Source organism: Lepidochelys kempii, chromosome 28, assembly GCF_965140285.1.
Source record: "Lepidochelys kempii isolate rLepKem1 chromosome 28, rLepKem1.hap1, whole genome shotgun sequence".
In the NCBI taxonomy this organism is placed as follows: domain Eukaryota; kingdom Metazoa; phylum Chordata; order Testudines; family Cheloniidae; genus Lepidochelys; species Lepidochelys kempii.
The window spans coordinates 7,913,783-7,940,188 of record NC_136407.1 but is presented as its reverse complement, the minus strand read 5'-3'; the positions used below and the strand labels follow the sequence as shown (position 1 = coordinate 7,940,188).

The following is a 26,406-nucleotide window of genomic DNA, read 5'->3' as shown; positions in this document are numbered from 1 at the left end:
CGAGGCTGGGGGTGCTTGGGGTGCCACAGAAGTGGGGTGCTCTGGGCTGGGCTCATGGGGGAGCAGAAGGGGAGGGCGAGGGGTGGGACCTCGGGCAGAAGGGGAGGGGCCGGGGGCTAGCCTTCCTCTCCCCAAAGGCCGGCTCACTGGCCACCCAGGGTGGGCAGCTCCCTGTGTCTCCCACTGTTTTGATCTGTCCCTTAAACTGCACGAAACAGGACACAAACTTTCACCATGCGCACCGTGGGAATAAGGCAGAACTTTAGACCCACCTAAAAACTAAAAAAGAAACTGGCTGACTAAATTATTTTTCTGGCAACTGGCAAATCCATAGAACAACCGACCGAGCTGGTCAAATGCCATCCTGGTGGTAACCCTAGGCACACAACAGCCAGCGTGTGTGTGGGGGGGGCGCCCCGGGCTCCTACCCAGGCCTGGCCCCTGGGGGGTTTGTGACTCGCGGGGACTCGGGCTCTGCCCGGGGGCACCCCAGCTGGATCGCTCCCCCCGCCCCCAGCAGGATCGGGACCAGCTGCTGCCTGGGTCAGTCGGGGCAGGGCGGCGGGACGCGCAGGCAGCCGGGGTGGGGATGGGCCGGCCGGGGCCAGCCCCTGCCCAGCGAGCGCTGCGTGGGGGTGGAGGACACACAGGCCGGGCTGGGGCTGGGCAGGGGGGCGGGATGCAGGGAGAACAAAGGGGCCAGGCACGCTCCGCAGCAACTCCTGGGCTGTGTGAACACAAGGGGGCTGGGATCTGCCCGGGAGCCGGAGCCGCTGCGGCTCCCCCCATCCCATGAGGTCTGTGCTGAGGGGGAGACCTTCATTAAGCCCTCGCCCCCGGGCCGGAGACTGCAGGTGAGTCCGTGGGACCCCGGGGGAGAAATGCTGGCGACGGGCAGGAAAGCGACTCTCTCCACCGGGGGCTCAGATCTGCAGCCCCCGGGAATCGGCTCCCCGCTTGCTAAAAGCGAGAGATCTGGAGCTAGTTTCATGTCAGGGAAGCCGCTGCGCAAAGCCCCTGCCAGGGTCTGCTCCGCGGGGCGTCGGGGGGATGGAGAGCGGGCCCCAGCCGGGTGTCCCCTGGGTGTGTCTGGGGTGGGGGGTCAGGAAGGGAGGGAGGAAAAATGAGCCAGAGATGGAGGGAGGGGAAGACAGTTCAGCGCCCCCCCCCCCCCATCACACACTGTCTCTGTGCAGGCAGGAGATTCCAGGGGGGTGATGAAATCCTTCCTGGTTTGCCATTTCCCTGTCAAATCCCGATCAAATTCTCCCCAGTTCTTCCCTTTACTGTGTAACTCTCACATAGGGATGTAAAATCCCCCTAGATTCCCCCTTTCTCTCAAGTTACTGGCCCTTTCCCCCATTTGCCCCCTCACAAATTACCCCGTTTCCCCTCTGGTTCTCAATTAAAAATCGCTCCAGCTTTGGGATATTTTCCCACCCACTTTATCTGTGGGAAACTGTCCTTTTTCAGGTGGGAAATTGGTATCCTGAGTCCACCCCTAACTGGGCAGGGGGTTAGTGGGTGCAGCTTGGGGGAGCCCTGAGACATGGCTGCCTCTAGGGTAGGAGCTGGGGCTGTGTGGGTCCCAGGATAGTCCAGAGACCAGGCCGGTGAGGTCATGTCTTTTATTGGACCAACTGGTCTCTCACTAACAGAGCTGCTCCAATAAAAGCCATGACCTCACCCACCTCGTGTCTACAGTGGGGTGGCTGCCTCTGCATGGAAATGGGGTGCTCATTCCCTGCCACCGACAGGGCCTGGAAGGGACACAAGCAGGGCTTAATTTGTAATGACAGGAGTGCCAGGGCAGGTGGGGGCTCAAGCAGTGATTTTACTTTCATAACTGACGCAGCAAGCCCAGGGGTGCCCGGGCCCTGAACTGCCGGGGCTCAGCCCTGGAAAGTCCTGGCACAAATTAAGCACTGGATACAGGAGGGAATGAGAGAAGCAAGTGTCCCCAGGGTGGTAACCAGTCTCAAATCCCCATCTGCCCAGTGCAGCTGCTCAGACACCAACTGCCTGTCACCGTGTCCTCTCCCATTGCCCTGTTAAAGCAGCTTTGCAAAGGGCTCCCTGCTGTCATGTGGATAGTGCTGGTGGGGGGGAACCGTTACTTTCTGGTTGTTTATTGAACATTCATATACAATCTTTTCCAACTTTCCCACTTTTCCCTCTCGTTGTTTCATATGGATATAAAATCCCCTCAGATCTCGCTTTCCGTCCCCCCCCTCGTATCACCAAATATTTAGTTTCAGACCCATTTTCTCACATATTTTTTTTCAAAGATTGATATAAAATACTCTAAAATGTTGCCCCATTTTCTTCCTAATTATCTATTACTGTTCTAATATGCCTTGGGATTTTCCCTGTCTCTCTAGTTATAAAATATTAACATAAAAACTCTTCCAATTTTGCCCTTTTTTCAAATTCTTGAATATTGATATGAAATTCTTGCAAGTGTTGCTCCTTTTCTACTTATAAAATATTGAGAAGAAATTAACTCAAATGTTACCTTTACTTATTATTGACTATTGATATCAAATCCTTCACACTTTCCTCTCTAATTTGTGAAAATTGACCCGAAAATTCCTCAGATTTCCATAGTGGAGATTACAGGGGGTTAAATTCTCAAATGAGCAACTTTCCCCTGTCATTGGTGTCTGAGAATTGCCACAATACTGAAGAAGTGGGGGTTTTTACCCACGAAAGCTTATGCCCAAATAAATCTGTTAGTCTTTAAGGTGCCACCGGACTCCTTGTTTTCACAATACTGTATTGAGCCCTCACATTCCCATCACTGATTTCACAGTGGGTCCATGGTGACTGTTATTTGTCAGTGACAGGCATGGAAATTGGTATGGATTTTGGCCCCCCTGCCCCTGTGCACTCCATTCTCCTCTTAAAGAACCATCCCCCCAGAACTCCCTCTGCCTGTGTGAATACCCTGGCAGGGGGTGCTGATAACTTTCTATGCATTTGTCCAATACAGAAACAAACCCACCAAAGATCTTGCTTCTCCTCCCCCTTTCAAAACTACAGGAACACCAGGTTTTGGAAGGAAAACTGTGTCCCTGACCCCTTCATGGGGAGTGAGGGAGCAGGTAGGAAGTGGGTTACCACGCCCACAAATATCTGTTGAAAAGGATTCTGACCTCATCCCTCCTGAGCCATATTTCTGCAGGAGCTAGTCCAGCCATTGCAGAGGGAACGACCCTGGAATGGAACTTTCCCAGCCAGAGGGGGAAGGAGAAGGGACGGGGAAAGGAGATAGAAGGGGAAAGAGGAGAGAGAGACTGAAAGGGGCAGTGGGAGAAATAAGTGGGGAGAGAAATTCCCAGATCTCTAACCTGCCCAGACACACTTATTGCTGCATCCCTGGGCAGATTTACTTTCCTGTGGACAAGGTGAGGAGCAGAGACAGGAAAAGCCAATTTCTGGGGGTGCTGCCTTGGGGACAGTGTTGGGGGAATGCCACTAAGTGATTTCTTGGGTTCTGCTCTTTTCTAGCATTTGGTCCAGACTCAGAGCCTGTGTTACTGGGAGGATTCAAAAATGTCTTGGTGGGTTTAGTCCTAGAGGAAGGGGCCAGGTCTGCACTGTAATAAAGTGGCCGAGTGTTTCCCCAAAATAAAATCATAGAAACATAGGGCTGGAACGAACCTTAACCAGTCATCAAGTCCTGCCCCCAACACTAAGGCAGGATCAAGGAAACTGATAGATATGTCCAACCTGTTCTCAAAAACCTCCAATGATGAGGATTTCACAGCCTCCATTGGTAACCTAGTCTAGTGCTTAACTAGCCTTTTTTGCAACCGAGTCATGTGTTTGACTTAGATTTAATTTGTGATCCACTCTAACCCCCAGAACCTTTTCAGCAGTACTGCTGCCTAGCGAGTTGTTCCCCATTTTGTAGTTATGCGTTTGATTTTTCCTTCTGAAGTGTAGCACTTGTCTTTATTGAATTTCATCTTGTTGATTTTAGACCAATTCCCTAATTCGTCAACATCGTTTTGAATTCTAATCCAGTCCCCCAAAGAACTTGCAACCCCTTCCAGCTTGGTGTTTTCCTCAATTTTTATAAGCATCCAATCCATTGTCCAAGTCATTCATGAAAATACTGACTAGCACCAGACCCAGGACCTCCCAGTTTGACAGTGAACCATCGGCAATTACTCTGAGCATGATCATGAAACAAATGGTGCAGCCATTTTATTGTAATTTCATCTAGACCCCATTTCCCCGAGTTGGTTTATGAGACTCATGTGGCATTGTGCAAAAAGCCTTTGCTAAAATCAAGATTAATCATGTCTACAGCATCCCTCTTAACCATGAGGCCAACAACCCAGCCAAAGAAGGTAATTAGGTTGTTCTGGAATGATTTGTTCTTGACAAATGCATGCTGTTTATATGTTGTCACCCTGCTATCCTCACAAATTGATTGTTTCAATAATTTGTTCCAGTATGATTCCAGGAATTGAAGTGAGGCTTGACTGGTCTTTATTTCTCCATGTCCCTTTTTGAAGATAGATGCTATATTTGCCCTACTCCAGTCCTTTGGGATCTCACCTGCCTTCCCTAAGTTCTTGAAGATAATTGCTAATGGTTCTGAGATTGCTTCAGCTAGTTCCTTAAATACCCTAGTTGAATTTCATCAGGCACTGCTGACTTGAATACATCTAACTTCTCTAAATATTCTTTAACCAGTTCTTTCCCTATTGCGGTTTTTGTTCCTTCCCTCTCAAAGTTAATAATAATTGCTTTAAGTATCTGGTCATAATTAACGTTTTTGGTGAAGACTGATGCAAAACAGCTATTAAACTTCTTAGTCTTCTTCATGCCATCTGTTATTAGGTCTCCTTCCCTGGTAAGCAGAGGACCTACACTTTCCTGTGCTTTCCTCTTGCTCCAAATGTAGTCATAAAACCCATATCTTATTGTCTTTTATGTCCTCATACTAAGGGATGTCTTCACAAACCGCTACAGGGTTAGTGCGGACAGTACCTGCACCGACGGACGGGGTTCTCCCGTTGGCATGGGTGCCCCACGTCTCTGCAGTAGCTAGGTTGACGGGAGAATTCTCCTGTCAACCTAGCACGTCCACACCGGGGGTTTGGTCAGCTTAACTGCGTCACACAGGGGTGTGGATTTTTCACATCCCTGAGTGACGGAATTATACCTACCTAATTTCCTTGTGTAGTCCAGGCCTAGGTGTAACTCCTTTTGTATTTGAATCTTTCTGATTTTTGTCCCTACCTGCTTCTTCTATTCTTTTGTACTCATCCTCAGAAGTTTGTCCACATTTCCACTGTTTGTTTGTAGGAGTCTCTTTCATATTCAGATCACCAAAGAGCACCCGATGGAGCCACATTGGCCTCTCACTCTTCTATCTTTCCTTCAAAGAAGGATAGTTTGCTGTTGCTCCTTTAATATTGTCTCACTGAGAAATTGCCAGATCTCCCAAACTTCCCCCCTCCACTTAGATTTTATTCACAGGGGACCTTACCATCCAATTCTCTGAGTTTCTTGAACTTTGCTGTTCTGAAATCAATTGTCCTTATTCTGCTGCTGTCACTCCTTCCTTTCCTTACAGTTATTAAATCTGTCATTTTGTGATCATTTTCACCCTTCCACCTTCAGATTCATAACCAGTTCCTCCAGCTTTGTCAGAATCAAGTCTAAAACCGCTGACCCCCGGTTACTACTTCTGTCTTCCAAAACAAAAATCGTTCCCAATATATTCCATGAATTTACTGGACATTTTGTGTTTGGCCAGATTACTTTTCCAACAGACTTCTGGGTAATTAATTCCCCCCCCACACACATTAATACTTGTGTTTTAGCTATTTCCATTGTTTGTATGGCAGAGTCTAGAATGTCTGTCTTCAGGGAAAGACCCTGGGAGAAATTGGGCTATGAAACAAACTAAAGCCAGTTCTGCAGGCAGGCTGCAACATAACATCCATGTTTTCCTTCAGTTTGTCCCATCCTCCCATAGGACAGGAAAGGGAAATGGCTGCCATGGAGCCAGTTCAGGGAGGGATTCCTGGGGGGTGGCTGGTGGGTTGCTTTTGGAGAGAGAGAGAGGGGCAGTAAACAGCTAGGAGGTGGGAGGAAGGGTGGGAGACAGGGTGTGACAAAGCTGCTGGGACTTGTTTAACCTGGGGGTTTAGATTCTAGGAATAGACCCACAGGGACTGAGGCAGGAAATTCCCCTATTTTTGGAACAGGAAACAAACCTCCTCGCCAGGGCTAGGAAAATGTACCAGATTCCCAGTGCTGGATCCTAAACCTTCTAGCCAGAGGTTGCTATGAAATATGAAGGGGCACCCACCCGTCTTGGGGAGATGCCACCCACCCCCCACATACCCAGCTGCTGTTATTGGGGGAGGTGTTGGGATTCTTACTGGGGGCTGTCCCTTCCCATGGCTGGGGGCTACGTCTGCTGTATCGGCCCCTTGTCTAGTAGGTGAGCGATGAATGTGCAGACCCTGCCCCCTCTGTCTGCTGCAAGGGGCAAGGGGTTCTCTTTCTCCCCCCACCCCAATGCCTCTGACTGCTCTGAGCGGGGTGAGGATGGGACTCTGCTGACTGGGTGCATGCCAGCGCCTCCATCTGATGGGCTCCTTTCCCCCGTGATTTGTGGAGCTGAGAATGGGGCAGCAGGTCCTGAGCGTGGGGCTCTTGCTCTTTCAGGGGCCGGTGACCTTCGAGGCGGTGGCGGTGTATTTCACCAGGGAAGAGAGGCCTCTGCTGGAGCCCACTCAGAGAGCCCTCTACAGAGACGTCATGCAGGAGACCTGTGAGAAAGTGACTTTGCTGGGTAAGGATTCCTGTCCCCTCAGTTCCTAGAAGGGGAAATGCAGAGTTAAGGTTCACATCACCCCCACAATGCCACCTCAACTCTGCCCTGTTTCAGCAACACCCCGACACGCCAGGGACACACCCTAGCACTCGCCCCTCCTGGAGAACACTTTGGGAACAGGGCACAGGAGCAACACAGCACAAAGTTGAAGGTCTTCTCTTGGCTAAGGCAAAACTTGGGTCCAGGTCTGGCATAAAGAACAGATGCTGCCTGCCCCTGGCCAGCCCTCCAGCACCGAGCCCACTGCACCCAAACCAGCTCAGATGTACAAACTGTTACCCCAGCTTTACCCTCTCCCTGAGATTCCTTCTGAGTCGTTGCCTTCACTTGCTCCTCACGAAGGCCTGGAGACCACTAGCATGTCTGCCACCAGAGTGCCGACAATCCCCCTGGCTAGAACGCGCCCAGTCACAGACACAACCTACAACACTGAGCGCTGAAATGGGGCAGACTCGGTCCCTCGGGGTTCACCTGCACCTCTCTGCATATCACAGTCACAGCTCTGCCAAGCTGCTCCAACTAATCCCTCCACTGTCCGAGTACAGCTACACCTGGCCCAGTGCTCACAGCCGGAGGGGATGTGGAGAAATGCTGGGATTCCCGTCTGTGGAAAACACAAACAACGGCATGTAGATATTATAGATTCACAGATTTTTAAGGCCAGGATGGGGTGTTAGATCATCTAATCGGATCTCCTGTATAACACAGGCCACAGAATTTCTCCCAGTGACTGCTGTGCTGAGCTGGATACCTTGTGTTGGAGAAAATCATCTTCCAGAAAGGCATCTGCTCTTGACTTGAAGACTCCAATAGAGGGAAAATCTGCCACTTTCATTGGTAATTTGTTAAAGTTGACACCACCCTTATAGACCTATTTCCGCTGGCTATTGCCAGCTCCAGGATTAGGGGGTCGGGGCAGAGGTGGCATGTACTTTAGCTCTTTTCCTGGTTTTCAGTGGTTTTAAGTTTAGCCACTATCCACATAACTGGCTATGAGGGCATGAGGCAGCACTGGGCAACCTTAATGCTGCATTATTGTACCTTATGAGCATTTAACTTCTGTGATTTTAATAGACTTTTTTTGCTACTATGACTGTCTCTACACTAAGGCTTTTGATGGCATAGCTGTGTCAGTTAGAGATGTGATTTCACACCACTAACTGACAGAGCTATGCTGGCAAAACTTCTATGTAGAGAGCAAACCAAAGTCTACATGTGGATGTTAGAGCACTTCAAAATACTGCTCTTAACCCAGCAGTTTTGGTATCAGGGCAAAACTTCCAAGAGGAACTCCTGCAGAATGCAAGACAAATCCACAGCACACACTGTGTGAAAGTTAACACAGGTAGGGCTCAGGTCTAATGGCCACAGCATGCCCTCTTGTGCCAACCAATTACTGTGAGAGCCGATTGCTGGAAACCCTCTGGCTGTTAACAGGGCCTTAGAGTGAAGTGCATGTGTGCAGCAAGACTCACCCATCAGTTTGGCGAATTCTACAGTTATTAACTTTTCAATACTGCTTCCCCATAGAGGCCTTGAGTGCCATGGAACAGCTGAGATAAATGACAAGGGATGGAGATTAGTCAGGAGACCATTAGAACCATAATATAAGCCCCAGGCAGATGCAAGAAAAGAAGAACACAAGAACGGCCATACTGGGTCAGACCAAAGGTCCATCTAGCCCAGTATCCTGTCTTCCGACAGTGGCCTGTGCCAGGTTCCCCAGAAGGAATGAACAGAACAGAGAACCATCAAGTTCTAAGAGGAAAATGATTTTTGTAAACCGCTGCTTTGAGGGGGGGCTGTATCTGAGGAACCTCTTGATCAAATTAATGCTACTTTTGGGCCAATAACCTCGCCCTCCACCTCCATGGTGAGCAGTATATTTCAAGACTATGTCAATAAGCATGTGAATTTTAGCAATAGTAGAATAGTCAACCTTAAAAGAGAAAGTAATACTCAACCAGCACTCTATCATAAAATCATAGAATATCAGGGTTGGAAGGGACCCCAGAAGGTCATCTAGTCCAACCCCCTGCTCGAAGCAGGACCAATTCCCAGTTAAATCATCCCAGCCAGGGCTTTGTCAAGCCTGACCTTAAAAACCTCTAAGGAAGGAGATTCTACCACCTCCCTAGGTAACGCATATCGGAGCTGGCAACCTGCTATAATAACTTCCCAGAGGTGGGGAGGGTGTGACAATCAGAGGAACCCACCTGATGACGGGAGACAGTTTGATGTTCCTATTCAGGAGTCCCTGGAAGAAGGGAGAGCAGGGAGCAGTGGGAGGGGGGGAAGAGGATGGGGAGCTGGTGCTTGTGAGATGCTGCAAAGCAGGGAGGGCTGAGCAGTGGGAGGGAGTCAGGGACAGGTGCATTGGGGAACTGGCAATGGGGAAAAGGGGCGGAGGGCCCAGCAGTGGTGCTGTTGGTGGGGGAGGATTGCGTAGAAGATCTGGGTTACCGGGGAGTGGGGAACATGGGATCATGAGGAGGAGAAGGAAGGGGTTGCTCTAGGGGTCAGGGAGGGTCTGGTGGAAGTGGGAAGGGAAGGTTTCAGGGAGGCAGAGATTTGGGGCACTCTCTGGGCTAAGACTGTCTGCTCTTTGTTCAGATTCAGCTTTTCCCAGCAGCTCGTCCATAGCTGCATTCAGAGACTCAGCAGCCTGTGGGGGGGGAAGACCTCTCCTCTGGCTAGTTGGGTCATTGGCATTCTCGCAAAGAGCCACCACCTGTAAACTTCCTGGTCTCAGCTTCTCTGCTGTCACAGACGTGGGGGCTGCCTCTTGATTTAAAGAGAGACAGTTACTTTCCAAAAAGCCTATCAGGACCAATGTCCTGAAAAACTAGGACCTACTGTCCTCTCCCAAGTGAGCAGTGAGGAGACATTCCTGTACTCCCACTATTTCTTTCCTAGTTTCCCATTCTGGGCCCTGTTCTAAGACACATCTCTGTGCTCTCTGGAGTGGGGATTCCCCCTTGTTCAGCTGCAACCTGCTAGCAGCTAAAAACCTGGATAGTTTTCTCACTGACAGGCACTACACAAACACCCCTTCCCTTCCTGAGAAGGGTCTGCCTTTAGCTGCAGTGCAGGAGCTGGTCTCAACCACTCCCAAAGCTTCCCCCTGCTTCACAGGAATTAAAGGGCTTCTCTCCCATTCCTTCAGCAGTTCCTGGGACTTTACCCTTTTCCTCAAGGGGTCCCAGTATAATATTCCTTAGACTATCAGGGTTGGAAGGGACCTCAGGATGTCATCTAGTCCAACCCCCTGCTCAAAGCAGGACCAATTCCCAGTTAAATCATCCCAGCCAGGGCTTTGTCAAGCCAGACCTTAAAAACTTCTAAGGAAGGAGATTCTACCACCTCCCTAGGTAACGCATTCCAGTGTTTCACCACCCTCCTAGTGAAAAAGCTTTTCCTAATATCCAACCTAAACCTCCCCCACTGCAACTTGAGACCATTACCCCCACAGTCAAAACACTTTCCAAATCTCCCCACACCACATGAATTCTAGCTAGCGGCACAGGGTATCTGGTTCTGCCCACATCTACCATTTTTGCCATTTGACCAGGTAATATGCTGCCATGTGGGGCCAGTCTGCTTAACCAGAGAAATTGGAACCCCAATATCCCTCCTTCCTAAGCATTCCCTGCCGTGACCCCTGACAACCCTACTGTCCTCCATATCTGGTTCTGCAGAGGCTAATCTCACAAAACCAGTATAAGTGACAGGTACCTGAGGAGGTTCTGTGCTCAGGGCAGGAGCCTTCACACGGGTTGTTGGCTGCTGGCTTCCTCCCAGCACAGGGCATGTATTCCTCAGATGATCAGTGAAATGACAGTGATAGCACCTTTGGGATTCTTCTGTTTTCACAGGAGATTTGGGATGGGGATTAGAAGAATGGTTTTGGGGAGGCGAGTGTCCTTTCTTTCCAGGGGTAAGACAAGAACCCTGCTTCTCACCAGGTTTAAACCCCTCTTTTTGTGATTTGCTCTCAACCGATGGCCGAGTTTGCTCAAAGTCATCATCCAGAGATGCCATCTCATCCACAGCTTTCACATTTTTGGCTGTTTCATGTTCTCTTTACATATGCTTTGAAAATGCTCCTGAGAAACAAGGTCAAACATTTCTTCAAGGCTTGCAACCCCTTTCCCCTCACCCACTTTTCCATCAAATCTTTCGTCTTGTTCACATATTCCCCATAACCCATACCAGCACCCCTCTTAAGGTTTCTAAATTTCACTCTAAGTTTCAGGGGTAATCTGAAATCATTTCAAAACTATTTATTTGAATTCATGATAATCTAATCTGAATTAGCATTTCGAGGAATATACTCAGAGCTTTACCAGTTAATTTTGCAACCAAAGTGGGGCTTCTCTTATCAGGAATCTGATGATTTACACACAGCCTCTCAAAAGGACTAAAATATTCAGTAATATCTTCTATCTCTTTGTATCTAGGTCATAATTGTTCCCATTTGTGGATTTTTGGAAAGGTGGGAATCAGTGGTGTGGGAGGGTTCTGGTTCTGCTTTTCCAGCAAGTCCAATTGGTGTCTTCACCCTCTCTCTCGTCCGTCAGCTGCTTTTGCTTGCAGTTCTACGGCCCTCTCATGTGCTAACTTCTGGGCTTCATCTTTTTGGCTGCCTCCTTCTCTTTCTCCTTTATCTCCAGTTCTTTCATTCTCAACTGATGCTCGTAGTCTTTCTGCTATCCGTAATCTGTACAGCTCTAATTTTGCTATTGCTTCACTGCTTTCACTCATCTTGAAGCTTTTTCTGCTCCTATTTCCCTTTCCCGAAATAAGGGAACAGAAAACTGGTAACCTTCTCTTTGACTGTTTTCAGCCACCACACTTAAAGTCTCACTTAAGATCTCTACGTCAGTGCATGCAGTGCAAATCTAAATCAGAACAAGCTGTGCATGTCACCCTGCTCACTTGGATCCCCAGGATGCAATCTGGGGCTGGGATACCACTGTGTCCCCTTAACTCTCTAGCCTGGGCTGTCTCACAATGCTTTGCTAGTGAAAAGCAGCAAACCCCTCCAGGTGCTATCACCTAGCCCAACAGCATGTGGGGCCCCACACTCAGCTAAATTGTGTGTATGCTCCCTGAGCCACTCACGAATCACACACAGAGAGACACCAGCAAATCTCCCAAGCCTCCAGCCTTGCACCCCAGAATGGTACCATCTTGCCCTGCTCAGAAGGCTGACCAGTGTAGGTTCATTACCTAGTCCACCCCTTCCTCACTGTGTAGAGGACACACACAAGCCTTTGTAAACTGAGCTGAGATTTCCAAAACACTTCAACCAAAACACACTGTTTTAGGTAAAACATAAAACAGATTTATTAACTACAGAAAGATTTTAAGTGATTATAAGTGGTAGGGACAAAAGATCAGATATAGTTACCAAAGAAAATAAAAGAAAGCACACAGTTTAAATCTTAAACCTTTTAGACTAAGTAATATTTGGATCAAGCAGTTTTTCACCCCACTAGATTACAGTTCTTAATACACAGGCTTCCCCTGTAAGCCTGGGACCAGTCTCCTTAGTTCAAGCCTCTTCTCAACATTCTTGCTACTTCCAGCATAGATGGGGGAGGAGAAAGTCCAAGGAATGATGCCACTGTCCCTTATTTTATATCCTCAGTCCATGGGCCTGGAAAACACAAGCCCACACATGTCCTGGTGGGTTTTGCTGAGTCACAGAATTGAATGTGATGCTTGCACATCCCTTTTACAGCATTGTAAATCCCTTGTTCAGAACTCCCCTGCTGCTTAATTGTCTCTTAACACCCTCCTGCATGTGGATTACCTCCTTTGTTATCACTGGGGAATTACCAGTAGAGACTCTCAAACTTACAACTTATTTAAGTAACAACCATATACAAAATCTCATAACTTCATACACACTAACAATATACATATTTGGACAGAACAATGGGTTTCAGCAGATCATGACCTTGCATATGGACATAAAATATCATGTTGCCTCTATATAAATCCATGGTATGCTCACATCTTGAGTACTGTGTGCAGATGTAGTTGCCCCATCCCCAAAAAAGATATATTGAAATTGGAAAAGGTTCAGAAAAGGGCAACAAAAATTAGGGGTATGGAACTGCTGCTGTATGAGGAGAGATTAATAAGACTGAGACTTTTCAGCTTGGAAAAGAGACGGTTAAGGGGAGATATGATTGAGGACTATAAAAGCATGATTGGTGTAGAGAAAGTAGATAAGGAAGTGTGGTTTACTACTTCTCATAACACAAGAACTAGGTGTCACCAAATAAAATTAATAGGCAGCAGGTTTAAAACAAATAAAAGGAAGTATTTCTTCACACAACGCAGTCAACCTGTGGAACTCCTTGCCAGAGAATGTTGTGAAGGCCAAGACCATAACAAAGTTCAAAAAAGAACTAGATAAATTCATGGAGGATAGGTCCATCAATGGCTATTAGCCAGGATGGGCAGGAATGGTGTCCCTAGCCTCTGTTTGTCAGAAGCTGGGAATGAGCGACAGGGCATGGATCATTTGATGATTCCCTGTTCTGTTCATTCCCTCTGGGGCACCTGGCACTGGCCACTGTTGGAAGACAGGATACTGGGTTAGATGGACCTTTGGTCTGACCCAGTGGGACCATTCTTATGTTTGTATGTACATGGCATGCTTTGTATGAAATATATCATAATTACATGACAGGGATGAATATGGGGATTCCAGGTGGCTGCTTTGAGGTACAGGGTGCCATAGTCCCCTTCTAGTCTTCCTCTACACCTTATCTCTGGGTAATCTCATCCACAATCATAAATTCAACTAACATGTCTATTCTGACGACTCACAGACCTACCTCTCTACTCCACACCTGTCTGCTTCTGTCCAAGCAGAAATCTCAGCCTGTTTCTCTAACCTCTCCTCATGGATGTCTAGCCATTAACTCAAACTCAAGAGCTGAAATGACTGAAGGAGTGCTCTTAATATTTCCTGCAAGCCAGAGACAACCCATGCCTGCTGATAGTGAGGGGGAGGGGACAGAGTGAGGGAGGCTGGCTTCAGCAGTGTTACTGAGCATGCTCAGTCCATGTGAGTGCACCTCCCCCCCCCATGTATTAAAGACTATTGTAAAGGAGACAGTAATCAATTGTTCTCCATGTCCACTGGGTTAGGACAAGGAGTAATTGGTTTGATCGGCAGTAAGGGAGGGTTGGGTTGGCTAGTAGGAAAAACTTTCCTACTATAAGGATAGATAAGTATTCAAATAGGTTACTAAGGCCTTATCTACACTGCAGAGTTTTGTCGACGATCAGAAAGCTCTATAACACAAGTGGTATTGCATATTCACACTACGCTCCCTCTGTTGGCAGGGTGCATCCACACATGGGACGATAGCATCGACAGTGAGAGCAGTGCACTGTGGGTAGCTATCCCACAGTTCTGCTCGTCACCTTCTGCTGCTAGGTCTTCTGGGAAGGTGGTGTGTATTACAATGCATCATGGGTCCGGGCTCAACTTCCCATGATGCAGTGCTTTCCGTCCCAGCATTCCATGTGCTTCTGTCTTTGGTTCGTGGCATTTTTCAACGGCCTTTCTTTGCTGTTCACCCTGCCATCTCTATGTGAAAGGATGATTCCCACACCCCATAAATCCATGACAGCCTTCTCTGACTCCCTCCATGGGCTCCCCATCTCTATAACTGAATAACTTCCCTGGCAAAGCCCATCAGGGCATATTCCCACCTTGCATGTCATCTCTCACGTGGTATAGAGATGCTGACTCCCACCTCTGAACAGCACATGTCACCAGACTCTATCACTCACATGTTAAATTTTAAAACCATCCCCTTCATGGTTTTTCCCATGCTGGGCCTTGTGCTTGATGTGGATGTCCCCATGAACATCCACAAAGGCACCTTGTGGTGTGGCCTGTGTATTCCATCACCCTTTGGGGTGGGGAGAAAGGGTGTTTGGGCCCCATGGTTGTATCAATGTGACTGTCTTTAGCCTCAGGGTTGCATGGCTTTATGGCCAGAGTCAATAAGGGTTAGGTGGGCCACCCCACAAACAGTCTAGGGTGGGAGGCCCTAGCCTGCAGTCCAGGCAGAGCAATTAGTCTAGGAAATCAGCTTTCTGGCCAGACAGACAGCAAAGAGCCTGCTGTCCTAGCTCTGGTGGATGTCAGACAAACACAGTCATCTTGGTCTCAGGTGGGGAAGCTGCCACGGCAGGGCTGGGGCAGCAAGGGGTAGGGGGACTTGGGCTCACCCAGCTCCACCAGGGCCCTGCTAGTGGTGAGTGGGTTCACCACTGAGTCAGCAGGGGATTCTGACAGAAACAGGCCCACTCCTGTGTGGACAATGGCTAGTTCCCCCCAGGCTACTTCCTACCATGACTCCTGTTGTTGTAGTTGGGGTGTCTCTGGTATCGCCGGGCTCCGCCACTCCCTGCAACTGCACCCTCCCTGGGGCATCCGCCAACACTTGGGTGTCAGTCTGGGGCTCAGCACCTCTGTGGTCCAGGATTCTGGCTGCTCCTGGGCTGGAGCCAGCAAGGTGCATCCTCCCTCCTCAGTGGGCAGCCCTGACTGAGCTGGGCTGCTCCGTTTTATACTGCAGTAGCCTTTGGAGCATGCCCAACAGGGGCGAGGGGGTGTGGCTTCTGATGCCAAGAGTGCTGCCTTAACCCCTTCCTCTCCAGTGCAGGGCCTGTATACCTTGTCACACACCTCCTCCCCCTCCTTCACACCCCTCTTTAAATTTCTTCTGTGCCATGAGGCCTACAAAACACATGCCAATAGCTCAGCTGCTGGTGTGCTGAGTGACCGCCGGTGACCAACACCGTGTTACTGTTTCCTTGCACTCCCCCTGTCTGTCTGTCTCCGCCTCTCTCTTGTCTTATTCTCACATTGTCAGCGCCTTGGGGCAGGGACTGTCTTTGTGCTCTGTGTCTGTAGGACATCCGGCACATTGGGATCCTGGTCCCTGGCTGGGTCCACTAGGTGATATGGTAATAGAAGAAATAACAGTGGTGGGTGGGTCTGGGGAGTAGGAAGGACAGTGTTAGTGAGCTGAGAAGGGTCCAGGTCAGGGTAGGCTGGGGGGTGGGTTTGGGGCATAGAGCTGACAGCTGGGAAGGCAGGGGGCAGTGGGGATGCCATGGAGTGCCTGCTGTGGGAATGCCGGGAAATGTTGGAAGCAATGGGAGGGGGTTAGATCAGGAGCTTGAGGAGCTGGGAGGGCTGGCGGTGGTGGCGGAAGCAAAGGGAGGGTGGGTGCCGGGTAGCGGGTGCTCCAGGCAGCGGGGGTGCTAACAGTGGGAGGGAGGGAAGGAGGGGACTATTTTTGGCAGGAGCTCTGGGGAGTCGGAAGCAAAGAACCCTTGGGACAGTAGGAAGATGGGGTGGAAAGTGATGGGGGTGGCAGGAAATTTGGGCCAGGAGGACAGCAGACAATAGGAGGGGAGGAGAGAACACATGGAATGGGTGCTGCTGAGCTCCCAGGAGGTGGGGAGGGCTGAGAGCAGCAGGACGAAGGGGTGTGGGTGTCATAGTGAGTGACAGGGATGCCTGCAACTCTGTCCCCTTCCTGGTCTCTCTGAGAGGCCCCCCCACCACCCCGCCTCCCACGTCAGGCCTCGTGCCTTTCCCTCTCCTGGCATGGAATTCTGCAGTTCTCCCACTCCTAGACCAGGCCATGGGCCGCAGCCCCCTGCGTATGCGCCCTGCTTACTCTGCCGGCCACCTGGGATCAATGGTGCACAGTGACAGAGCAGCTTTCTGCAAATTGAAGTCGTGCTCATTGTGCCGTAGGAAAAAGGGGTAAAATATTCATGCCTGTCTCACCTAAAGGCCCATCCCCTGACAAGCAGCTAGGCAGGCAGAGCTTCTTCAGACACCCCAGCAGGATTCCCGTGTCCACATGTCTTTCCCCCAAACAATTACCTGAACAGCCACCTCCCTCTCTCGAGGGAGTCCCTTTTCAAACTGTCCAGTTCTTTTGACCGTCTGGGTCCCAGGCCCTGGCCCGGCTCATCAAATGAATGATGTAAGGGGGCTGGAGCAAGGCGGGAGAATATTCGAAGCTAAGAGTTTGGGTGTTGTCTCCTGTCATAACCATAAAGCCAAGGGTAGCTTAGAATTCCTCCTTACCTGTAAGGGGTTAAGAAGCTCAAATAACCTGGTTGGCACCTGACCAAAAGGACCAATGGGGAAAGAAGATACTTTCAAATCTGTGGAGGGGGGCGAAGTTTGTTTGTGCTCTTTGTTAGTGTGTTCTCTGGGGAAGCAGAGAAGTATCAAGTCAGAAAAACTCCTTCTAAAACCATCCTAAAATGAATCTCAATATTGCAAAAAGAGTAAGTAAATAAGGCAAGGCATGTTAGATTATCTTTTGTTTTTAGCTTGTGAATTTTCCCTTTGCTAGAGGCAGGTTTACTCCTGTTTTTTGTTACTTTGAAACTAAGCCTAGAGGGAGCTCCTCTGTGTTTGTGAATCTTTTGTTACCCTGTAAAATTATCTTCCATCCTGATTTTACACAGGTGATTCTTTCACGTTTTCTTTAAATAAAATTCTTCTTTTAAGAACCTGATTGATTTTTCAGTGTCCTATAGACCCAAGGGGTTGGGTCTGTACTCACTTTGTAACCAATTGGTTAGGATATTATTCTCAAGCCTCCCCAGGAAAGGGGATGTAAGGGCTTGGGAGAATATTTTGGGGGAGATAGGGCTCCAAGTAGCCCTCCCTGAATGTTTGTTTAAATCACTTAGTGGTGGCAGCATACCATCCAAGGACAAAAGGAATTTGTACCTTGGGGAAGTTTTTAACCTAAGCTAGTAGAAATAAGCTTAGGGGGTCTTTCTTGAGGGTCCCCACATCTGTACCCTAGAGTTCACAGTGGGGAGGGAACCCTGACATCTCCTTTCAGCCCTTTAGTGTTTATCAAGTGGTGGCTCATCCTGTCTTCTTCCTTTTCTGCTTATTTTCTTTACACCCCCCATTAACTGAAATCAAATCAGACATACTGTAATCACCCCCAATAGCCCAGACAACACACAGCATTCATCAGTATTACCGAGCAGCAGCAACTCCCTCTCAGGGGGTCTGGAGAAATGGGTCAAAGAGGAGGTGGGGGATGGGGTCAGTGGGACATAGGAGAGGGGAGGTTTTGGGGGTCAGGATTGGTGGGGGAATCCCACCCAGTTAACACATGATCCTTGCTGATTTGGAGCCGGCACTCCATCCGTATTACATTCCACTTTCACTTGATTGTACACATTTTCCCCCAAAATTATTATTTTCACTCCTCTTCTCTCTCCGTGACTGAGCGCCTGTCCCCGGCCCCACCACATGCAAACACCTCTCCCCCACCCACTGTGACCCCAGCCATCATCTCTGAGTCCTTATGTTCCTCCCAGCCACAACGCGACCCCTTCCCTGGCACAAGTGTCTGTGTGTGTCCCGGGCGATGTCATAAGTTGGTAGTGAGACTTCTTGAGACACAGAGAGTCCCTTCCCATCTGCAGCAGCCACAAACTCTCCTCCCAGCAGGCTCCTTGGATCTTTGAGTCCATCCCTCCTGAAGTCACATGGGCTGATTCTTATTTTTCACATTCTCCTTTCCTAGAGGCATTAGAGTCTGTTGGTCCTAAATTCCCCAGCCTCCCCCGCACTGGGGGATGTTCATACACCCCTCCACCCCCATTACACCTGATTTGCTAGATTCCCTAGTTTCTCAAAATGTGCTCTCTTGACATCTACTGCTCCTGACAGCTCACATTCAGTGTCATCCCTGCTCCCTCCTATTCCTCGCTACACTGAACCCCACCAGCCCACACTCACCAGTCCTAGATTCCCTATCTCTCATTGTCTCTGGGCCTCTAAGGTCAGCAAGAAGCATTTGCAGGGGATCTTCCATTCTGGCCGGAGCCTTCACTTTCTGGGACATGGGGTTACCATCTCTGTGTTCTAGGAGCCCCTTGATGATGAGTGTCTGCCTGTTGTGTGTTCCTGACAGAGGTGGGGACAGTTGAATCCCTCATAAGCAGAGTGCCTGGCACCTTTGAGTACCTGTTGAACTGGCTCTGGGATTTTAATTCTTTAAAATGGGCTAGGGTTAATATAATGGAGCATTTTCTTGTGACAAATATCTCCCATGTTTTCTTTCCCCTGAGCAGGGTTCCAGGTTTCCAGACCTGATGTGAGCTCCCAGCTGGAACGAGGGGAAAAGCCATTGGTCCCAGATCACCAGGGCTCAGAGGAAAGAGAGATCCTGAAATGTACCTACCCTGGTGAGGAATCATTAAACAAACTCAAAAACGGTCAGTGCCTTAAGGAAACAGCTGGGATTCCCTACAGAAACTTTGTGAGCTCTCCGTGTTCAGTATTATTTCCAGCAGGTGTCATTTGCTCACAGCCAATACCACTCATGGCTTCCTACCCATCCCGACTGACACCTGGCAGTAGCTCCCTCCCTGACCTCCCTTCTCCCATGAGTTTTTGGGTGGGATGTGGAGGCAGAATTGATCGTCTCCTGACTTCCTTATGGGGGAGATTTTGGGGAATTCAGCTCCTGATTTTTCCTGTCTCTCCAGCACAGACTTTGGTTTGCTCTCTCTTTTCCATTCCTGTTTCTGAGGTTTCCCTCTCTCCCAGCAGGTGAGGGGACGGTGAGTGGGAGTGTGGAGCAGAATCCTAAAGAGGAAGATACTGAACAAGTGGAACTGCACAGGGTATTATCACGAAGATCCAAAGGGAAAGTGCCCAGGAGCTGTGAGCAGGGAAAAGGTTATGAGCATCAGCAGAGGCCAGAGCATCAGGGAAACCAGACAGAGGAAAAAGTGGGTAAATCCATTAATTGTTGGGAAACTCACAAAGATGTCAAGGGAACCACAGCCCAGCAGAGAATCCTCAGGGGAAAGAGAAAAAACACAGGCACTGAGTGTGGGGAAAACATCAATAGATGCTCATTCCTTATAAACCATAAGAGAATCCACACAGGAGAGAAACCCTATGAATGCTGTGAGTGTGGGAAAAACTTCACTCAGCGCTCAGCACTTATTAGACATCAAAGAATCCACATGGAAGAGAGCCCCTATGGATGCTCTGAGTGTGGGAAAAAATTTTCTGATAGCTCAGCCCTTATTCAACATCAGAGAATTCACACGGGAGAGAGACCCTATGAATGCTGTGAGTGTGAGAAAAGCTTCGCTCAGAGATCAACCCTTATTACACATCAGAGAATCCACACAGGAGGGAGACCCTATGAATGTTGCGAGTGTGAGAAAAGCTTCACTCAGAGGTCAACCCTTATTCAACACCAGAGGATCCACACAGGGGAGAGACCCTATGCATGCTGTGAGTGTGAGAAAAGCTTCACTCAGCGATCAACCCTTATTACACATCAGAGAATCCACACGGGAGGGAGACCCTATGAATGCTGTGAGTGCGGGAAAACCTTCACTCAGAGATCAACTCTTATTCACCATCAGAGAATCCACACAGGGGAGAGACCCTATGAATGCGGTGAGTGTGGAAAAAACTTCACTAACAGCTCAGCCCTTATTACACATCACAGAACTCACACAGGAGAGAGGCCCTATAAATGCTGTGAGTGTGGGAAAATCTTCACTCACAGCTCAGCCCTTATTAAGCATCAGAGAATCCATACAGGGGAGCGACCCTATGAATGCTGTGAGTGCGGGAAAAGCTTCACTCAGAGCTCTGACCTTCTTATACATCAGAGAATCCACACGGGAGAAAGACCCTATAAATGCAGTGACTGTGGGAAAAGCTTCACTAAGCGATCAGTCCTTATCGCGCATCAGAGAATACACACGGGGGAGAGACCCTATGAATGCAGTGAGTGCGGGAAAAGCTTCACTCAGAGCTCTGACCTTCTTATACATCAGAGAATCCACACGGGAGAAAGACCCTATAAATGCAGTGAGTGCGGGAAAAGCTTCACTCAGAGCTCAGTTCTTATTGCACATCAGAGAATCCACATGGGGAAGAAAATCTATGAAAGCTTCACTGATAGATCAGCCCTTATTAGACATCAGAGAATCCACACAGATGAAAGACTCTATAAATGCTGGGAGTGTGGGAAAAGCTTCCATCAGAGCTCACACTTTATTTACCATCAGCGAATCTGCAAGGGAAATAAGCACCATGAAGACCTTGCCTAGGGTTGCTAAACATCTTCTTTCGCCCCGTAATACTTTTGCTAATTCCCACATAGTGACTTTTAAGGCTATTTTGTACCCTTTGCTTCACTGTGGTCACTCAGCTCCCCCATTTCCGCCTTTCGCAGTTCACTCTTCTTTTGGGAGAATCCTGTGGTCTTTCCTCTGTACTCCATTTTCCTATGAATAATGGGAGTGTGCATTCCTCCTGCCAGGAATGTCATTCAGACACAGGTGGGGAACCTCAGCTAATTACAGTAAGGGAAAATATACTAGGGTCTCATCTCCACTACGATTTTCATGGAGTTAGCCATCTGGAGTTATCTGTCCTGATGTAAAAACTGAACTATTCTTGCAGTAAAGACATAGTCCATGTTCAGAGGCTGGGATTATCGAACATGTTTCCTCACGACTTGACCTCACCTCCCACACTTTTCCTGATCTAAACAACCCTGGAGCATCGCTACAAAGCAATTGTTAGAGCCACTGAAACCCAACTGTCATATTTCCAAGTGTTCTCCTGTTGCTCAGAGCTGGGATGAACATTAATTATTTTTGGTACCCTTCTTCTCATTTAAAATAGAATTAATTATCACATGGAGCAGGGTCAGGGGAAAACATATTTGTTCAGCTTCTGTGATGCCTGAAGGAGACAGGATGAGTCAGAGAGATTCCCTCTTTCCCCATCATCCCATCACCGTTACTCTGTGCCTGAGCCCTGCAGACTTTTATCTTCTGCCCCATTCAACCCTTCTGTCATGCTGTCTAGAAGGGCTCACCAATGGGAGTGCTTACCTCAGGGCAGACTATCAAAAACAGGCCAGAATCCCTAAACCGGTGTGTGCTCGACAATTAGATTTCACCAAACCAATAACAGTTATGAACTCCTGGCTCGCTGTAACAGTCTTACCACAGAGTCACAGACAGGCCCCTTCGGCTCTCCAGTCTCTCTTGCCATCCGGACAAAGTCGACTTAGTGATAAATGGTCACTGACACCAAAAATCATACCACACTCAGGCACAGGCTCCGGCTTCCTCTGGGCCCCGGGGGTGCTCAACTCCCAGCTCTGCCTCAGGCCCCCTCCCCACCTGACCCTGTCCCCCAAGCCTCTGCTCCCGTTCCCACCCCTGCACCGCCCCAGGCCCTGCCCTCAACCTGCCTTTTCCCGCCCCCCTCTACCCCTGCCCTGCCTCTTCCTGCCCAGTTCCACCCCCTCCCCTGAGCCCGCCTCGTCCCTGCTCCTCCCCTCTCCCCCCAGCACCTCCTGCACACCTCGGAACAGCTGGCGGTGGTGGGCAGGAGGTGCTTAGAGAGAGGGGGAGGAGTTGATTGGCAGAGCCACCGGTGGACAGGAAGCGCTGGGGGGAGATTGGGAGCTGGTTGCTGGTGGGTGCTGACCATCGGCTAATTTTTTCCCATAGGTGTTCCACCCCTGGAGCACCCACGGAGTCGGCACCTATGCCCTCTGGTTCCTTCCAGTATGAAGAGACCAATCATTTACCCCAGATCAATTGGTGTTCTAAATCCTACACCAAAGACAACACCTGTAGCCAGTCCTGTAATAAACTATCTGCAGATTTATTAACTAGGAAAAAAGAACAAGAGAGTTACTTACTGGTTAAAGCAAGCAACCATAGACACACAAATGAGTTACCATCTAAATCCTCAGAGTCACAGAGTTGTAGTGATCTGTCTGTTCAAAGTGTCTTTCAGGGCAGACCCAGGAGTCAGCCCCTGGGGAATCTCTGCCTTCAGTTTAGAGTCTCTGGCCCTTCATAGTTCAAACAGCCTATGGGCCATCAAATCAAATTTGATGTATTCAGCTCAGCGGGGGCCTGATGCTATTCACCCCAGGGTGCTGAAGAAATCTTGAAGTCACTGGCAATAATATTTGCAAACTCATGGATGACAGAAGCAGTCCCAGAAGATTGGAGAAGGGCTAACATGGTGCCCATCTTTTAAAAGGGGGGAAAGGAGGCACCAGGGAACTACAGACCTGTCAGCCTGACTTTGATACCAGGGAAGCTACTAGAGCAATGTACAAAACATTCAGTTTGCAAATACCTGGAGGACGAAGGGGTGATCACTAGCAGCCATCACGGCTTTACTAGGAACAAATCATGCCAAACCAGCTTGATTTCCTTCTTTGACAGGGTAACTGGTTTGGTGCACAGGGGGAATGTGGTGGATATAATATACCTGGACTTCAGCAAGGCATTTGTCACAGTCACACATGACATTCTGATAAGTAAGCTGGAGATATGTGGGTTCGGTGGAACTACCATTAAATGGATTCAGAATTGGTTAAACAACCACAAAGAGTAGCTATTAATGGAATGATGTCAGATTGGAGGGAGGTCTCAAGTGGGGTTCCACAGGGATCTGTTCTGGGTCTGCTGTTGCTTAACATCTTTATCAGTGACCTGGATGTTGGAATACAGAGCATATTGATCAAATTTGTAGATGACACAAAGCTGAGGATGGGTTCCCAACACTTTGGAGGATGGAGCTAAAATTCAAAGGGATCTTGATAAATTGGAGAACTGGGCTAAGGCCAACAAAATGAAATTCAACAAAGACAAATGTAAGGTGCTATACTTAAGGGGAAAAAACAAATGCAGAATGGGGGATAACTGGCTTGGCAGCAGCTCTGCTGAGAAGGATCTGGCAGTTGTGGTGGATCACAACTTCAACATGAGTGAGTAATGCGATGCTGTTGCAAAAAAAAAAACCAAATGCAATTTTAGGTTGCATTAACAGAGGCACTGCATGCAAGTCACAGGAGGTAATCGTACCGCTCTACCTCGCGCTGGTTAGACCTCAGCTGGAGTAATGTATCCAATTTTGGTCACCACTGTATAGAAAAGAGGTAGAGAAACTGGAAAGGATCCAGAGGCGAGCGACAAAGATGATCAAAGGGATGGAATGCAGCCATGTGAGCAAAGGCTGAAGGAACTCGGTATGTTTAGTTTGGAAAAGATGACCTTAAAGGGGGACGTGATAGTGGTCTTCAGATACTTGAAAGGCTGCTATAACAAAGACGGAGAAAAGTTCTCTCTTGTTACAGAGGGCAGGACAACAGGCAATGGGTTCAAACTACAGCATAGGAGATTTAGATTAAATCTCAGGAAAAACTTCCTAACTGTAAGAACAGTAGGACAATGGAACGGACTGCCTAGGGAGGTCGTGAAAACTCCTTCACTGGAGGTTTTCAAAAGGAGGCTGGATAGCCATCTGTCTTGGGTGGTTTAGATACAATAAATCCTACATTTTGGCAGGGGGTCAGACTAGATGATCCTTGTGGTCCCTTCTAACCCTGTGGTTCTATGATTCTTTGGTTGGGCAGGAGATAAAACATCCTGTGGAAAACCAGTATTTCACACTTGGTAATGTTTCTCTCCTGACTGTGGCAGTTTGCATTTTAAGAGCCAAAACTTTAACAACGACAGAGCAAACATTCAAATACTACCTCACAACATGGAGTACAGACATTATAAGTGAGATTAATACATGCAGCAGTATACAAGCATTTCATAGAGTCTGAACACTAAACACATTCTTATAAAACCAATACCTGGTCTGAGCAAAACTAACACAAGTGAACTGGTCTGGTCTCCAGCTATGCAGTTGTGAGTTCTTAGCTAATGCCTGCAGCCTGGACAAGAGCTGGCCACTGGCCGGCCAGGATCACACCCTCCCTCTCCCAAAGTGGCACATGATGCAGTGTTCTCAGCTCTGTTTGCCTGAGATCACTCTGGTTTCTTTGATCCTAAATCCGACTCATTGGGGCTCATTGGGATAGTGTCATAGACCACAATGGGAATTTGAATGGATCCCAAACACAGTGTGATCATTCTGAGTTTAAATCCCAGTTTCCGTCTGTTGGCAAAGCAACTTCTGGGCTTTCTCCTGCTGAAATGGGAAGACTGGCTGTTTTTTTCCAGTTACGATATCAGAGAACAGGATGTGAATCTGTTGTCCTGATTCTGAGTCATGAGATGTAACCTGCTCTGGAATTTTACTTTATATGAAACTGAAAGTGTCTTATACCGCTCGGTGATTCAGGTCTTCCTCTTTCCTGAAGGCTGTTTGGTTATATAACTGGATATTAGTTTTGTTTGACAGAATGCTCAGATTTATTGGAGACTTTGAGACAAATAACTATCTGATAAAAATAGTCACTTCTTATTTTATTTTTGCTTTCCCTCCAACCCTTTCATGATGACATGGAGAAATGTGTAATGCACTTCAGTCAACAGGGGAGAATACTCTAAGCCATTGGACATGCTACCAAGGGAACAGAGGTGTTTTTAAATCCCCACTATGAAATGGTGAACGACTGCCCACCCCAGATTGTGCAACTTACTGATCATAGCTTTGTTCAGTTCTTTAGGTCCATAGTTCCACAGTATGTGACTTGGAAGTTTGCAAAATGCTTATGAAGTTATGACCCAGGCCCTACAGGAGATCACTCCTGAATATATCTCCTAGCTAATATTTTGACTTGTGAAATGTTGTGTAACTATGCAGACGTGGTGGAAACAGAAGTGGTGGTTTTTTGAACTAATCCTTTGTAGGTGCTGCAAATGAGTATAAAATGAAATCGGTGTTGAATGTAAGATAGCTGTAGAAAAATAACTATTTTTGAACAGAAATAAAATCAGAGATTCTGATTCAGGTCTGTGCCTCATTCTTAACTTAGGCCATGTCTACACTTACTGAGGATTGATGCTGCTGTGATTGATGCAGCGGGGGTCGATTTAACCGCTGTAGTGAAGACCTGCTAAATTGATCACAGAGTGCTCTCCTGTCGATTCCGGTACTCCACTGGAACGAGAGGTTTAAGCGTCGATGCAACACAGTGTAGACACTGCAGTAAGTCGACCTAAGCTACGTTGACTCCAGCTCCAGTTATTCATGTAGCTGGAGTAGCGTAACTTAGGTCGACTTACCGTGGAAGTGTAGACTACAGAAATAGAGTGGGCAAGTTTGGGGAAGCCATCCTCCAGTGGTACTGCTGACATTTTGGGTGGTTTGGTAAAGGATTCTGCTCCAGAGAAAGGTAAAGTTACCCTGACCAATACCAAGGATTTGTCAAGAATTCAGGTAGAAATAGGCACTAATTTGTTGGTTTATAATGAACTATGGCCAGGTAAAGCTGTCTTTAGAATACCACTCCCCTAGTTCAGTAGCACTAATTACACTCCCAAGGAATGCCATGTTGAGGTTGGGAACAATTTACCCTTTGCCATTTGGATCCAAGGTTTCATGAGGCAAAGAGAAAAACAGTTCATGCCTTCAGAGGACATTCCTTCTCCATGGATCCCAGTCTGGCTGCCTTGTTGGACAGGAAGGATTTCCA

The 26,406-nt window shown here is 48.3% G+C and overlaps 1 protein-coding gene across 1 annotated transcript; it reads left to right on the top strand.

The window, feature by feature from the left end:
* The first annotated feature begins 721 nt into the window (after positions 1–721).
* Positions 722–25,678, top strand: LOC140904221 (uncharacterized). The gene is made up of 5 exons (XM_073326648.2): positions 722–854; positions 6,697–6,823; positions 7,574–7,702; positions 19,037–19,150; positions 19,518–25,678. The coding sequence occupies exons 2-5, from the start codon at positions 6,790–6,792 to the stop codon at positions 21,044–21,046; spliced, it is 1,806 nt and encodes a 601-aa protein (XP_073182749.2). The 5' UTR covers positions 722–854; positions 6,697–6,789; the 3' UTR covers positions 21,047–25,678.
* Positions 25,679–26,406: the final 728 nt, after the last annotated feature.